Source organism: Xenopus laevis, chromosome 4S (assembly GCF_017654675.1).
Source record: "Xenopus laevis strain J_2021 chromosome 4S, Xenopus_laevis_v10.1, whole genome shotgun sequence".
Lineage (NCBI taxonomy): Eukaryota > Metazoa > Chordata > Amphibia > Anura > Pipidae > Xenopus > Xenopus laevis.
The window spans coordinates 118,534,262-118,548,394 of record NC_054378.1 but is presented as its reverse complement, the minus strand read 5'-3'; the positions used below and the strand labels follow the sequence as shown (position 1 = coordinate 118,548,394).

Sequence of the window (14,133 nt, the reverse complement as noted above, 5' to 3'; positions counted from 1 at the left end):
TGCCCCATGTATTGACTGTCATTTCTACTGTTTTTATTTAGCTAGATGAAATATCGGATATTTGATTTGTACAAAACGAGTAATACCAATGTTTCATTTCTAGGTTTCCTCATGTCCGTGAAGTGTCTTTCGAGGATCTGCGGCTTCCCGCCCTTGGTGTGGTCAGTCGTTGCGATTCCGACCCCGTGATTCTCTCCGACTGCAGTGCCGGACGTCATGAGCATTGCAATCCCTCTGGGAGTCACCACACCAGATACATCCTATTCAGACATGGCCGCCGGTTCAGAGTGAGTGCTAGTTCCATAGGATTTGTGTGTTGGGTTCATGGCCTTTAACACACTAAACTACGGATGCACCGAATCCACTATTTTGGATTCGACCAAACCCCCGAATCCTTCCCTAAAGATTCGGCGGAATACTGAAACGAATCCTAATTTGCATATGCATATTAGGAGTGGGAAGGGGAAACCATTTTTTGCTTCCTTGTTTTGTGACAAAAAGTCATGCGATTTTCCTCTTCCCACCCCTAATTCGCCTATGCAAATTAGGATTCCGTTCAGCCTGGTAGAAGGATTCGGACAAATCCGAATCCTGCTGAAAAAGGTGAATCCTGACCCTAATCCTGGATTCGGTGCATCCCTACACTAAATCCTGTTATGAAAGAAAGTGCTTTTTGACTTAGTGCATTTTGAAAGACTTTCTGACCTACCCTCCTGTGCTTTCTACTTTACTTTCTGCTCCTTATTCCTCTGCAGTTTTCCTGTAATATATATTTTATTGTCTGTAAAACTTTCCTGACCTTAATGTTCTATTGCACAGTGATTTAAAAGCAAAACGTGCCTCATATTTTAAGCAAGGCCACTCGGTTTCCTTAAAAGGGCAAACCTTGGTGTGTCACAGAACATTTGCCCTATATTTTGCGTTATAAATAGATTTTTCACACAAAGTGCACTCTTGTGTCTCTTTGCACGTAGGTGCATTGCTGACTTTCCTTTAAAGTGGTATTCAAAGGGGGTTCAAAGTTTATCCCAGAGTACTTTTCTATGCATTGTGTAGCTTCCCAAAGATATCCTGTCCTAGACTGTGCACATGAGCAGTATTGTAAAATTTCAGATTTTACTTCACATGTGCCAATTGCTATTGCTATGGTACTGTATGTGTGCACAGCCCAGGACAGCCGAGAGGAATCCCCAGAAAGAGGATGGAGTTGGTGGTGCAGCACTTAAGGGTAAGGGCAGATTCGGGGAGATTAGTCGCCCCAGTGACAAATCTCCTCTTCTTCGGGGCGTCAATCTCCCCGAACTGCCTTCCTCCTACCTTCCCACCGGCTAGAATGAAAAATCGACAGCGCAATGGCACTCGCACCACTTCGTTTTCCGAAGTTGCCTCACAAGGAAACTTCGGCGACTCGAGAAAAAGAAGCGCCGCGGGTGCCATCCCGCTGGCGATTTTACATTATAGCAGGCGGGAAGGCAGGTCGAGGTGATTGTCGCCCCGAAGAAGAGGCTATTTGGCGCCTGGTCGACTAATCTCCCTGAATCTGCCCGTGTGTCCTTACCCTAAAGGAACAGTAACACCATAAAATTAAAGTGTTTTAATGTAATGAAAATATCATGTACTGTTGCCCAGCACTGGTAAAACTGATCTGTTTTCAGAAACACTACTATAGTTTATATAAACAAGCTGCTGTGTAGCAATGGTGGCACAGGTTAAATAGTGGATAACAGATAACACCATTATGTTCTACAGAGCTTATCTGCTGTGTAACCTGAGCCTTTTCTCCTTTGAATGGCTGCCCCCATTACTACACAGCAGCTTATTTATATAAACCAGTAACTTGTGGGTAACATGTTACTCTCCAACCCCTTGGATGTTGTTCCCAGTGGCCTCAAAGCATGTGCTTATTTTCGAATTCCAGGCTTGGAGGCAAGTTTTAGCTGCAAGAAAACCAGGTGCACTGCCAAACAGAGCCTCAATGTAGGTTGACAATCCACATAGGGGCTACTACATGGCCAATCACAGCCCTTATTTGGCACCCCAAGAACATTTTTCATGCTTGTGTTGCTCCCCAATGTTCCTTTAATGGAAGGATCGGATCAGTGTCGGCTGTCTTTCTCTATGGCATCTCCTTCCCAAGATTTTCAATGTCCTGTAACCAACATCTTCCTGGATGTACTTTATTCCAACTCTTTTAACACATCTTGCTGCACCATGGACAGGTCACTTCCCACCACTTCATTGTATGGGGACTTAAGATTGGATATACAGGTATTGGATCCGTTTCTGGAAACCTGGTATCCAGAAAGCGCCAAATTACGGAAAGGCTGTCTCCCATAGACTCCATTATAATCAAATAATCCAAATTTTAAAAAATGATTTCCTTTTTCTCTGTAAGAATAAAACAGTAGCTTGTACTTGATCCAAACGATATAATTAATCCTTATTGGAAGTAAAACCAGCCTATTGTGTTTATTTCATGTTTACATGATTTTCTAGTAGACTTAAGGTATGGAGATCCAAATTACAGAAAGACCCGTTATCCGGAAAACCTCAGGTCCCAAGCATTCTAGACAAAAGGTCCCATACCTGTACTGACTTTTAGATTACCTTGGGGCTACTCTAGCAGCCTGTTCAGATAGTTTCTTTGCAGGCAGCAGAATGATTGAAGGTAAACACAGCCTTGAGAATATTATGGAAGAATGGCTCTTGATGTGTGCAGAAAATAACTTTTTTCTATATCCATAGCCATTTTTCCCCTTAAATCATTCACTAGAGGCAACATTAGTAGTGAGAACATTTCAATGGTGCAAAGGTTCCCAAATAGCATGGCTGCTTCTTCTCATGCATTAAATCAGCTGGTGAGGGATGGGATACTCTGTGTACACAACAAATCCCTTGCTAAACAACAAGTAAAGCCTTAAACTGCTTTATGTAATGTTCTTTGTTATTATGCCTTAGGGCTGTAGTATGAGCCTGCAGGTTCAGTATCTCCGTGGCATAAAAAGCAGTCCTTTTCACGTCTTCATAGTTTTGGCTTTTGAACAGTAGCATAAGGACAGCCTACAGATCGTGAATTGGTTTTAGGGTTTTACTTACCCTTTAACTTTCAGAGTTTGCGAGTTTGTGGGTTCATTCAAAGGAAACTCGCTTTATGTGCTTTCAATCTTGTTGATACAAAGCTTGTTTGGAGTGTTTGTCTGTATGACTTGCATCAGCATCATTATAAATTCCTTTAACAGGGCTGTCAGACTATCTAACTACCAGCTGCCAAGAACTACAACTCCCAGCAATGCCAGGAGTGCGGCTAAAGTGGTGGTTCTAACAGGTGGAATGCCATAGTTTTGTCCTACTGGGCTAGGAGGAGATGTTGCCTTTCGTTTATATATAAATACAAATATTAGGGATGCACCGAAATCCACTATTTTGGATTCGGCTGAACCCCCAAATCCTTTGTGAAAGATTCGGGCAAATCCGATTCCTATTATACATATGCAAATCAGGGGTGGGAAGGGGAAAATTGTTTTACTTCCTTGTCACGTGATTTCCCTCCCCGTCCATAATTTGCATATGCAAATTATGATTCGGATTCGGTTTGGCCGGACAGAAGGATTCGTCCGAATCATGCTGAAAAAGACCGAATCCTGGATTCGGGGCATCCCCAATAAATACTGGCATACTGTATTTAATCACTCTCTGGGTTTGCTTTTTAAACTTTATAAAAACCATTACGTGTGGGGTTCAGCGTTTAAACCCCCCCAGAGGACTCGCAATAAATACACCCGGTACTTTCATTCCTGCTGTGTACGTGCCTATTATCTGTGTGCTCAGGTGAGCGCTGTAATATGTCTTAAAATAGTCCCTTTTCTTATCTGTGTCTAACATTCCCTGAATCTGTTGGAAAATAAAATGCAATTTTCACATCTCCTTGGCCAGGCCTTACCGGATACTGCCACCAACTGGCCGAAGCTTTGACTACAATTTTCAAGAAACCACTTTAGGTTGGTGACAGCCCAGCAGTTAGGAAGTTACAGCTCTTCATGTTTAAGTTCATGGAGGCAAATGTTGGTAAAGTGCAATGGCTTACAGTTCATTTTTAAATGGAATGGTTCATCTGGAAGGCCACAGTTAGCTAACCTGGGTTATTTGACACATAAAAAAATGTTTTCACTAGGAAATGAACATTAACTACACATAATAGCTAAAAGTTAAACCTTTTTCTCCTCTACAGCCCTGAATCAGTAGAAGCTAGCCCAGCTGTCAGTGGGAAAACGGTTTACGCTACCCACAATTACCCTGGCACCCAGAGTCATGGCTACAGAGGCCTGCCATATGCAGTAAGTATGGTGTGTAAATTTGAACTTTTATTATATATTCTATTAGGGATGCACCAAATCCACAATTTTGGTTACGGCCGAACCCCCTAAGCCTTTGCGAAAGATTCTTCCAAATACCGGATCCTAATTTGCATATGCAAATTAGGGTGGGAAGGGTCAAACATTTTTTACTTCATTGTTTTGTGACAAAAAGTCATGCGTTTTCCCTCCCCACCACTAATTTGCATATGCAAATTCGGATTTGGCCGAATCCTGCTGAAAAAGGCCAAATCTCGAACCGAATCGTGGATTCGGTGCATCCCTATATTCTATATGAGCAATGTGTCTGTGTCCCACTGTGCACACTTTTAGGGGCAAGTTTCAAGGACAAATATGTGCTAGACACACTCACCCACACTAAAACCAGTATATTTGAATTATTAGGGCTTTTAAATAAGTTAATAAGATTTAATTATTTCAAGCTTTTAATTGTTTGAATACATATATATTAAAATATATGCATTTAAAATTCAGGTTATGTTTCTTGTTTTAAACTTAAATAGATAAAGCATCTTCTTTTTATAGTTTTATAATATTTAAACATTAAAGGATGAGGAACGCTACCAAAACAGTTTATTGTCAATAGATTAGCCACAATAGTGCAAGCTATAACACTATATTTATTCTGCAGAATGCTTTACCATACCTGAGTAAACAGCTCTAGAACAGCTGTTTGTTTAGGCTAGCAGCTGCCATATTAGCTTGGTGTGACATCACTTCCTGCCTGAGTCTCTCCCTGCTCACTCATAGCTCTGGGCTCAGATTACAGCAGGGACAGGGGAGAGAGTTGCAAACTGAGCATGCTCAAGCCCTAGCCCTGGAGGTTTAAGCTGAAAAAAGGAAGTCTGATACAGAAGCCCATGAGTACACATTAGAAGGAAAGAAATGCAGTGTTTCATTTGACAGAGGACCCAGAGCAGCATTACTTTAAGGGTTTACTGGTGTATTTATATAGACCTTTCTGATAAAGCTTACTTAGGTTTAGCCTTTCCTTCTCCTTTAACATGGGTTAAAATGTAGTCCACCCCACATTGCAGGACCACAACTATGGTGCCCCTCCTCCACCTACACCTCCTGCATCACCACCTGTCCAAGCAGTCATCCCTCGAGCAGAGCACAATGGGATTCACTCACCAGACGAGGAGGAGAACACTGGGGAGAGCGATAGCTCCTCGGAGGGAGAAGACATTACCAACTGGTGCCAGTGCAGCCTCTCCCAGGAAGGGTTTCTCATCAAGTGTGAGAAGTGCAAGTACGTTACTTTTAACTGTGAATTATTTGTATCTGTAAATCACCATATACCTAACCTACAAGTGTGATCTTTGGCCACATGCTTCTGAATCAATACTGAGATTTTCCTAATTTTTTACCAATCCTAGGGGTGCGAATCGTGGAAAAGTCATCCAGCTTAATCATAGGAAGCAGGACAATGTCTCAGGTATGAGGTGTTGCCAATAGCGTCATCTTCTCAATTTGACTTATTTTAGTTTTTGTGTATAGCTTGGTGGTGGTTTTGATTATTTCTTAGTAACTAATAAAATACTTTACTATAGTTTGCTGTGGAACAGGCAGACCTGCATAAGCAGGGGGAGGGACCTGCAGACGCAGGGGGAGGGACATGCAGACGCAGGGGGAGGGGACATGCAGGCGGACAGGCACAGGTACAATGAAATACCATGGTTTAAAATAATCATGGATGGACATCTGGTGGAGTCCATATCCCTTAGCAATAGCAAGCAGGACTGCAGTTCCATCATGGTTGATGAAAAACCTAGTGTAATACTACAATATCTGACACAGCTCAACTAAGCACAAATCCTGATTAGTGTAAAAAAAACTGCTCAGGGCTACACTGATACCATGCTGTATATTTATTCTATCACTGACATAATAATGCAGTCTTTTTGCCCTGAATTGTGAACAATTCAGCATTTTTATATTGTTTACACATAATATCATTTGGTTATTCCCACTCTATAGCTCTTAAGAAAAGCTGGAACTGCTCTCACATTTTGCCTGAGATGAACCAGCCATATTTTCTCCATATCCCTCTACCCTACAATACAGTTGTCAATGCACAGAACATAGCATTCGTTATCTGTACAGTTTCCATTGTTGCTGTCACTGTATTATTCTTATATAGCACTCATATGTTGGAACAGAACTGTGCAGAGGATAGATCAGGCACATCGTGTCTGACAAAACTTGATTAAAAGCTGTAAAAAGCATAGTCAGTTAACCACTGAACATCCTCCTCCCCTGCATCAAGACCAGTGTTTTTGACACCGATGATGGAGACATTTCTGTTTTTGAGGCAAAGTGAAAGAATGGATTACTTCCTTTATTCATTATATCTTTATTAACAAAACTGCAATCTTTTTTTTTTTTCAGGAGGTGAAAGTAGCGCTACAGAAAGTTGGGATGAGGAACTGTCTCCATCCACAGTGCTGTACACGGCTACCCAACATACACCAACCAGCATTACTCTCACAGTCAACCGGGTTGGCAAAAATAAATCAAAAAAAAGAAAGAAAAGCACGGAGAAGGCTCGTACTACCCCTAAGGCAAAGAAAATAAAGGTATGTCTTCTGGCTCTTCAGCTTTTGAATGCATAGCTACCAAGGAAAGGTTTCCTCCAATAACAACCACCATTCCATTCATTAGTGATCTGCGGGGAGGGGGACTGTCCGAGTCTAAGTTCATTGCCAGTTTCTGGTAATTGGACAGGGCTTATTGTAAGCAGATTCTGGTTCAATATTGCAGTCAAGGCAGGGTTGGATTCAGACTGTGATCTATGACATTGTTTAGATTTTTTTTTCTCATGCAGAGGGTTTGTATTTTCTGATATGGATTCAAGAACAAAGTGACCTTACGCGCTTGGCAGTAATTGCAGCAGCTGACTGTTATTGAAGTATGATGGTAGTCACAACTGTGCAAAAACTGTAGGGCAGTGGCTTTAAATTTCTTCCTTACATTTAAATGATAGGACTGATCGTTTACCTGTGGCTCTTAATTGTAATTCACTTTTTGCAGGCTTTCCGGGAAGGCTCACGCAAGTCCTTGAGAATGAAGGTGAGGTCTTTTCTTTGCTTTTCTAATTGAAATATTTCGAAGTGTTTTCAAATACTCCACGTCAGCAAAAATATCACCACGCACCGGGTGGACCATTTAAACCACAGCATAACACTATTGCAGTGTAATATTTTTGCTGGAATTATGAGTCATTTTGAATGCACTATAAAGCTCCTTATTCATAAACATTAGAGAGCAGGATCATCAGCTGTAACCCACACTAAAATGGCACAGAGCCTAATCGCTTGCCTGCTGCAGAGGAAGCTTTCAATAACCTTCTTAAAGGACCAGTAAGAACAAGAAATTAAAGTTCCCTTAAAGTATGTTACATGTATTGCTAAAGCTGGCCTTTTTAAAGGAGAACTGTTGTGAAATTGGAAATTTAATATTCGCTTCAGCATACTGAAACTTTCTAAATACAATCAATTAAAAATTCTGTACTGTTGCTGAAATAATCAAGTTTATCTTCACTATTCCTCTCTCAGCATTTGTTTCACCTCATTCTGTCTTCATACAGGAGTTGGGTGTCAGATGAATGATCCAATATTTCTCTGTCTTCTTAGGGGGACACAGGGACCAATGGGGTTAAGCTCCATCCTCCGGAGGTGGACACTTGAATATTAATTAAAGTGGGTATGGCCATCTGGCTTATCCCCACACACTCCTATTTAGCTTTTAAGTGTCCTGCTCACGGGAGGATGGACCTACCCGAGACTACAAAGGTCTCCATAGATAACTACGTTCAGCTGCGGCTAATACCCGGGGTGATACCCTAGTCAGGATTACCTGACTTAAAGAGGTTAACCCCCTACGTGGCGCAACACACTGGCAGATGTTCCGGCCGGTGTGGGGGAGTGGCATAGACGCACAATGTTATTGCCATAAAATTGACTGGGGTATGTCTATCCCCCTACTGCCCCCTCGCCCCCCCCCCCACCCTCTCCTCCGACTACCATGGGGCACCCCCTTGGAGTTACCTGGTTGCCTTAGTGTGGGGTATGTTTTGGCCGGAATATGCAGTCAGAATTTTCAGGCAGTCAGCTGGGGAGCGAGTCTGGAGAGGTGCTGCACTGTTACGGCGGTGCTGTGCTCTAAGGAAAATGGACCGCGTCTGGTGGAACGCAGGATACTTTGCATGTACTAAATGTCAGAATAAAATTCCAGGGGGCCAAGGTGAGCCGCTGTGCAGGTCCTTGCAGGCTAGTACTCAGGTCATCCCTCAAATTCAAGGGTCTGGGACAGCAGCAGAACCCCCTCTCTGGGCAGTACAATTTTCCCAGTCTCTCGCCTCATTACAAGGTTTGCCTACCATCGCAGATAATTTAGGAAAGGCCCTAGCTAAGCTTAACCACAAATCCTCTGGTAAGTGCAAACGTGGCAATGATGCAAAGGGTGATACAGCCAACCCGTCTCACTTTGAGGATTCTTCATTTGAACACCCCTCTTCCCATTATGAGGGTAAAGTTTATTCCTCTGGCTCTTCATCCGAAGATGAGGAAGAGCACCAGGAGGAGAGTAGAGACAGGGATAATATGCATGATGTTGACATCATTAAAGGAGTATTAGAGCCAAATTTTTTACTCTATTACCACGCCTCACAACTGGTTTATGCTCACTGGTGGCAGACGTTTGATATGAATAATCATGCCCTTTTGGCGGAAGCGGCATGTGCCACCTCACTTGAGGCTCTGGCAAATCATTTGTACAGAGGAGAGAACTCCGTTTTTCCTCAGACTTCATCTATGACCCCAGTGATAAAATTTTTTAATCTATATATTGAGCGCATGTACCCCCACCAAGACACCTGGTCACCTGGCACCCCCTTATGGGAAAATCCCAAACTCCAACACTTTAGGGGGCTTCCCGATTCTGGGCTTTGGGCGTCTATGGGAATCAAATACTTAACCCAAATTGTAGAGAGAGGGCAGCTTAAACCCTTCCAGACCTTGAGAACAGAGCACCAGCTCCCTACTAATATGATATTTCGCTATCTGCAATTGAGTCATGCCTTCCAGGCCCAGTTTCGGGTTCATCCTTTAAACTTAAACCAATGCTCGCTTGAACGATACCTCAGGCAGCCAGGGCTGCAAAAAGCCATATCTTGGATTTATGCTATTTTACAGAAATCCTCGGGCTCACATATGGAACGTTTACGCCTAAAATGGGAAGTGGATATCCCAGTTCTGGATGAGGAGGCTTGGACGGGTGTCATAGAGCAGATTCCAGAACTTTTCATGTCTAATAGGGATAGACTGATACAGATAAAATTTTTCAACAGGGTGTATCTTACTCCCAAACGGCTTGCCAAGATCTACCCGGGAACCCCAGACACCTGCTACAAATGTGGGGTAGAGGTTGGTACTCTCTTCCATGTGTTTTGGGAATGCCCTAGTATTCAAGGTTACTGGGGGAGAGTACTAGATTTTATTCAATCTAGTTTTGACTTACCGAATATTCGCTCCCCGGAGCTATGTCTAATGGGTCACACTGAACCACTTCCCCAGTGCCAGAGATTGTTTTATTTGCAATTACTTTATTATGCTAAGAAAGCCATTTTGTTGACTTGGAAGGATACTTCCCCTCCCTCTTTAAGTCGATGGAAACGACTGATAAACGAAATTCTCCCCCTGCAGAAGGCAGTGTATTTAGCTAGAGGGTGCCCGGAAAAATTCCTAAAGATATGGGGTCCTTGGCTTGAGTTGCCTGACACTGCTACTCACTCATTTCAAGCATTGACTTAGGCATGGTGATATTGCTCCTCATGAAGCTAATGCATGTATATTGCTTTGTAGTACCTAATATGTAACCTTTGGTAGACAATTGTAAGACTCTCTTTTCTTCTGTACTTTGTATGTCTTTTTGAAAAAAGTTAAAAACAAATTTAAAAAAAAAAAGAGTATTAGAGGTGCTGAACATCTCACAAAAGCCGAATAAGACACGAGGGTCATCCAGTTTATTTAAGAGACAGCAGAAGTTTACTGTTTGTTTCCCTGAGCAGGAACAACTAGAGGGTTTCCTTCGAGCAATTTATGCTTTGGCTGGCTCCTCGCTGTGTCCCTGCCTAGCTTCAGCTTGGGTCTCCAGAGCCATACAGGCATGGTCTGAGTCACTCATTAAAGACTTACAAGAGGGTGTTCCCTGACAGGATCTCCTCGCATCAGCTCAATCAATTGCTGAGGCATCCAGTTATCTCTGTGCCATCTCGTTAGACACTGCTCAGATTACAGCTTGCACTTCTGCACTATCCATAGCGGCACGCAGAACATTATGGCTCAAGAACTGGTCGGCGGATCTGAGTTCTAAGAAAGCATTAACATCACTTCCATTTAAGAGCCAACGGCTGTTTGGGGGAGAGCTGGAGAAAATCATCTCACAGGCAACGGGAGGAAAGAGTACCTTCCTTCCACAGACCAAAAGCAGAGCCGCTACAAGTAACCGTAGGGGGAGATTTTTTCATGGCCAAAGTGGCAGGTTTACGAAGTGAACCAATTCACCACAAAGGTCTAACTTTCGTTCCAAAGGTGGTGAGAAGAACAGTACCTCATGGAAGACCAACAGTCCGCACAACAAGCCTTCTGGAGAGAAGACTGCTTCAACATGATGGGGCACTCCCTCCGGATTCGTTGCAGCAAATAGGGGGAAAATTGCTACGATTCTGGGAGGTTTGGATTTGTCATTCTTTGGATGCCTGGTTCAGCGAAATTGTTATGGAAGGATATCATCTGGACTTTATAACCACTCCACCCAGGAAGTTCCTAATGTCCAGTGTTCCCACCAACCCAAAAAAAGAATCAAGCCTTTTTAGAAAAGATGGTGATAGGTGGACGGAAGGTGTTACAATCTGTAATTACCTAAATACATCAACCAATTACACTTGCTCTCACCCTGCTGTATCCGGGACTGCTTTGTTAAATCCCCATCGGTCCCTGTGTCCCCCTAAGACGACAGAGAAAACAGGATTTTTAATACTCACCGTTAAATCTGTTTCTCTGTAGTCGAAAGGGGGACACAGGGCTTCCTGTCCCTGGGCGAGCTTACCATTTGCTTGCTTATGAATAAACTTTGGTTTACAGTTCTGCTTGTTATGGTTAAGGTTTAAGTTACAGTTTCCGTTCACGGCTTTGGAACAAACTGAATAGGAGTGTGTGGGGATAAGCCACGCCCACTTTAATTAATATTCAATTGTCCTGCCTCCAGAGGATGGAGCTTAACCCCATTGGTCCCTGTGTCCCCCTTTCGACTACAGAGAAACAGATTTTACGGTGAGTATTAAAAATCCTGTTATCTTACTTGGGGCTCCTTTTGCCTAGAATATGTATTAGAGCTCACTCTATTAAAATCACCAGACCGCACGTGTCTCTACATGCAGGATTTGTACAAAAGGCAGTTATTTTGTTAGATTTTGTTTGTACTGGAATGTTATTTGAGTGAGCTCTACTACATCTGCTAGGAAAGGAAGCACCCCCTATAAGATATATTGGATCACTCATCTGACACCCAACTGCTGCATGAAGGGAGAATGCAGAGAAACAAATGCTGAGAGAGGAATAGTGAAGACTATTTCAGAAACAATGCAGAATTTTTATTTGATTATATTTAGGAAGTTTCTCATTTCGGTATGATGAAGCTTATATTAAATTTTCATTTTAGCGATAGTTCCCCTTTAAGGAGAACTTTTGCATACCAGGCGGAGGCTTGGAGCCATCAAGCAGGCCAAATACAGATACAAATGATGTTGGTACAAATGGACATGACTAAAATGTACATCTGGAGATAAATGTTGATCAATATCTGTAATGAAACAAGAAAAAAGTGCATTATGGAACTTATTTCTTAAAACTGAATTTTTCTGTATGAATAGTTTCTGCAATTTGCTATGGTTAAATATTTTAATTTGAACATTGACTAACCTAACTTTGCCATATGGTACCACACAGCATTTTTATATTATAAAACAGTTTGAATAGAATGCACTGTTCCTTTAACACTATGCTGGTTTTCTTCTCTCATTAATCATATGAAATGTGTTGCGTGTAGAATTCTCCATCCGATGCTCACATTTTGGATGAAAACACCACGGAAGACTGGCAGAACCGGATTCGGCTGTGGACTGACCAGTATGAAGAAGCTTTCACCAACCAGTATAGTGCTGATATGCAGAACCTGCTGGAGAGTCACGTTCGCTCTAGCAAAGAGCTTATTGGCAAAGCTGGAGCCGTTGAAACGATTAAAAAGACTGAGCTGGCTTCTAATAATACAGTTGTCGGCTCCCAAATGCAGGTATTGCATTTGAAGTCATAAAACATATTTGCAGCATAGACATCCATGTGAATAATAATTAGCAAATTAAGTGTATTAAATGTATGTGGTCGGCAGGTGAATGAGTAGAGCCCTCTCTAACTTCTGTATGGTATTTTATAATACTTGATAAAGAAAAGTATCTGTGCGCCCACCCTCCCTTTCATCAGGTTACTTGACGAGTGTCCTAGTCAGGTTTCAGACATTTCTTTGTAAATGAGTGAACATTTTGTGGCTACCAAGTGTAACATATCACAGAGGGCATTTCCTAAAACAATGGTACATTTTACTTTGAAATAGTAGTCTGTTGCAATTTGTAAAATGTTACTTCTTACTATAGCTTATAACGTTGCACAAAAATTATATATTGGTTTCTTTGTTAATATAAACTTACTCTGAGGAGGTTTGCACTGCATTTTATGTAGGAATTTGATTGATTTTGATTCCAGCTCCTGCCTCCTAAGTTTATCAGTTCTTATCAGTTACAGTTGGGACGAGTCACCCGAGTGCAGAAACATCGCAAGATACTTCGGTCAGCAAAAGATCTAGCGTCAAACACCTTCGTAATAGAGTATCGTGGAAAGGTCATGCTACGGCAGCAGTTTGAGGTCAATGGGCACTTCTTTAAGAGGTATGAACGGTTATTGAAATAAAAGACATGATGGGTTCTTAGTAAATTAGTGAATACATATTAGTTTTTGAAAGATTTTCGCTTTGAATTCAGTATGAACAGGAGCACCATAAAGAGTGTAGACAGTTCATGTAATGGTGCTTTGGAAAGGAGGGAACAACTTGAAGCATTGTAGTCCATCACTGTCGATTTGCTGCCGTTTTGGTCTTCAGGGGATATCATTATTAAGGGGATTTCTAAGGAGCAGGATCAAACCCTATAGCTCATATAAAACTATGGATATATACAGTAGGTAGATTCTGAAGACGAAAGAGGTTGTTGTACAAGATAGAAGAGACTTTGGGGGGAATTCACAAAAGTGTCGGGAACGAAAAAATGTCATTAAAATGTCGTCAAAAGTGTCGTAGCAACAGCCGACAAATTCACAGAGCATTTCTCCGCCAATTTTCTGACATGCACGACACTTTTGAATTAGTGTCGTGAAAAGTGGGCGTGGTTTTTTCTGCACCACTTTTCCCGACATTTTTATGAATTACTTGTAAACTCATTTTTTTTACCGACAATTTTTCAGACACTTTAGGCTCTCCAAAATGAAAATGTCGGTCAAATTGTCTTTTGAAAAGTCTTGGTAAATGTCGTTTGTACGATGAAAAGATATACAACATTTTTTAAAATTGAGACTTACGAGAAAAATTTACAAATTTGTCTCCGCCACTTCTGGGTTACTTATTTTACCGACACTTTTGTGAATTCCCCCCT

The 14,133-nt window shown here is 41.9% G+C and overlaps 1 protein-coding gene across 4 annotated transcripts in view; it reads left to right on the top strand.

Annotated features, from left to right (window-relative positions):
- The window catches only part of LOC495433 (histone-lysine N-methyltransferase SETD5), an 81,382-nt gene that overhangs the window by 41,232 nt on the left and 26,017 nt on the right, over positions 1–14,133 (top strand). For 2 of the 4 annotated variants that reach the window (XM_041561763.1, XM_041561760.1), the window contains exons 3-10: positions 104–287; positions 4,229–4,343; positions 5,411–5,625; positions 5,753–5,811; positions 6,765–6,952; positions 7,407–7,445; positions 12,483–12,725; positions 13,226–13,374. In XM_041561763.1, the coding sequence (XP_041417697.1) occupies positions 217–287; positions 4,229–4,343; positions 5,411–5,625; positions 5,753–5,811; positions 6,765–6,952; positions 7,407–7,445; positions 12,483–12,725; positions 13,226–13,374 (1,079 nt within the window). In that variant the 5' untranslated portion in view covers positions 104–216. The remainder of the gene's footprint in view (positions 1–103; positions 288–4,228; positions 4,344–5,410; positions 5,626–5,752; positions 5,812–6,764; positions 6,953–7,406; positions 7,446–12,482; positions 12,726–13,225; positions 13,375–14,133) is intronic. The other 2 variants (XM_041561761.1, XM_041561762.1) reach the window with 2 other exon arrangements.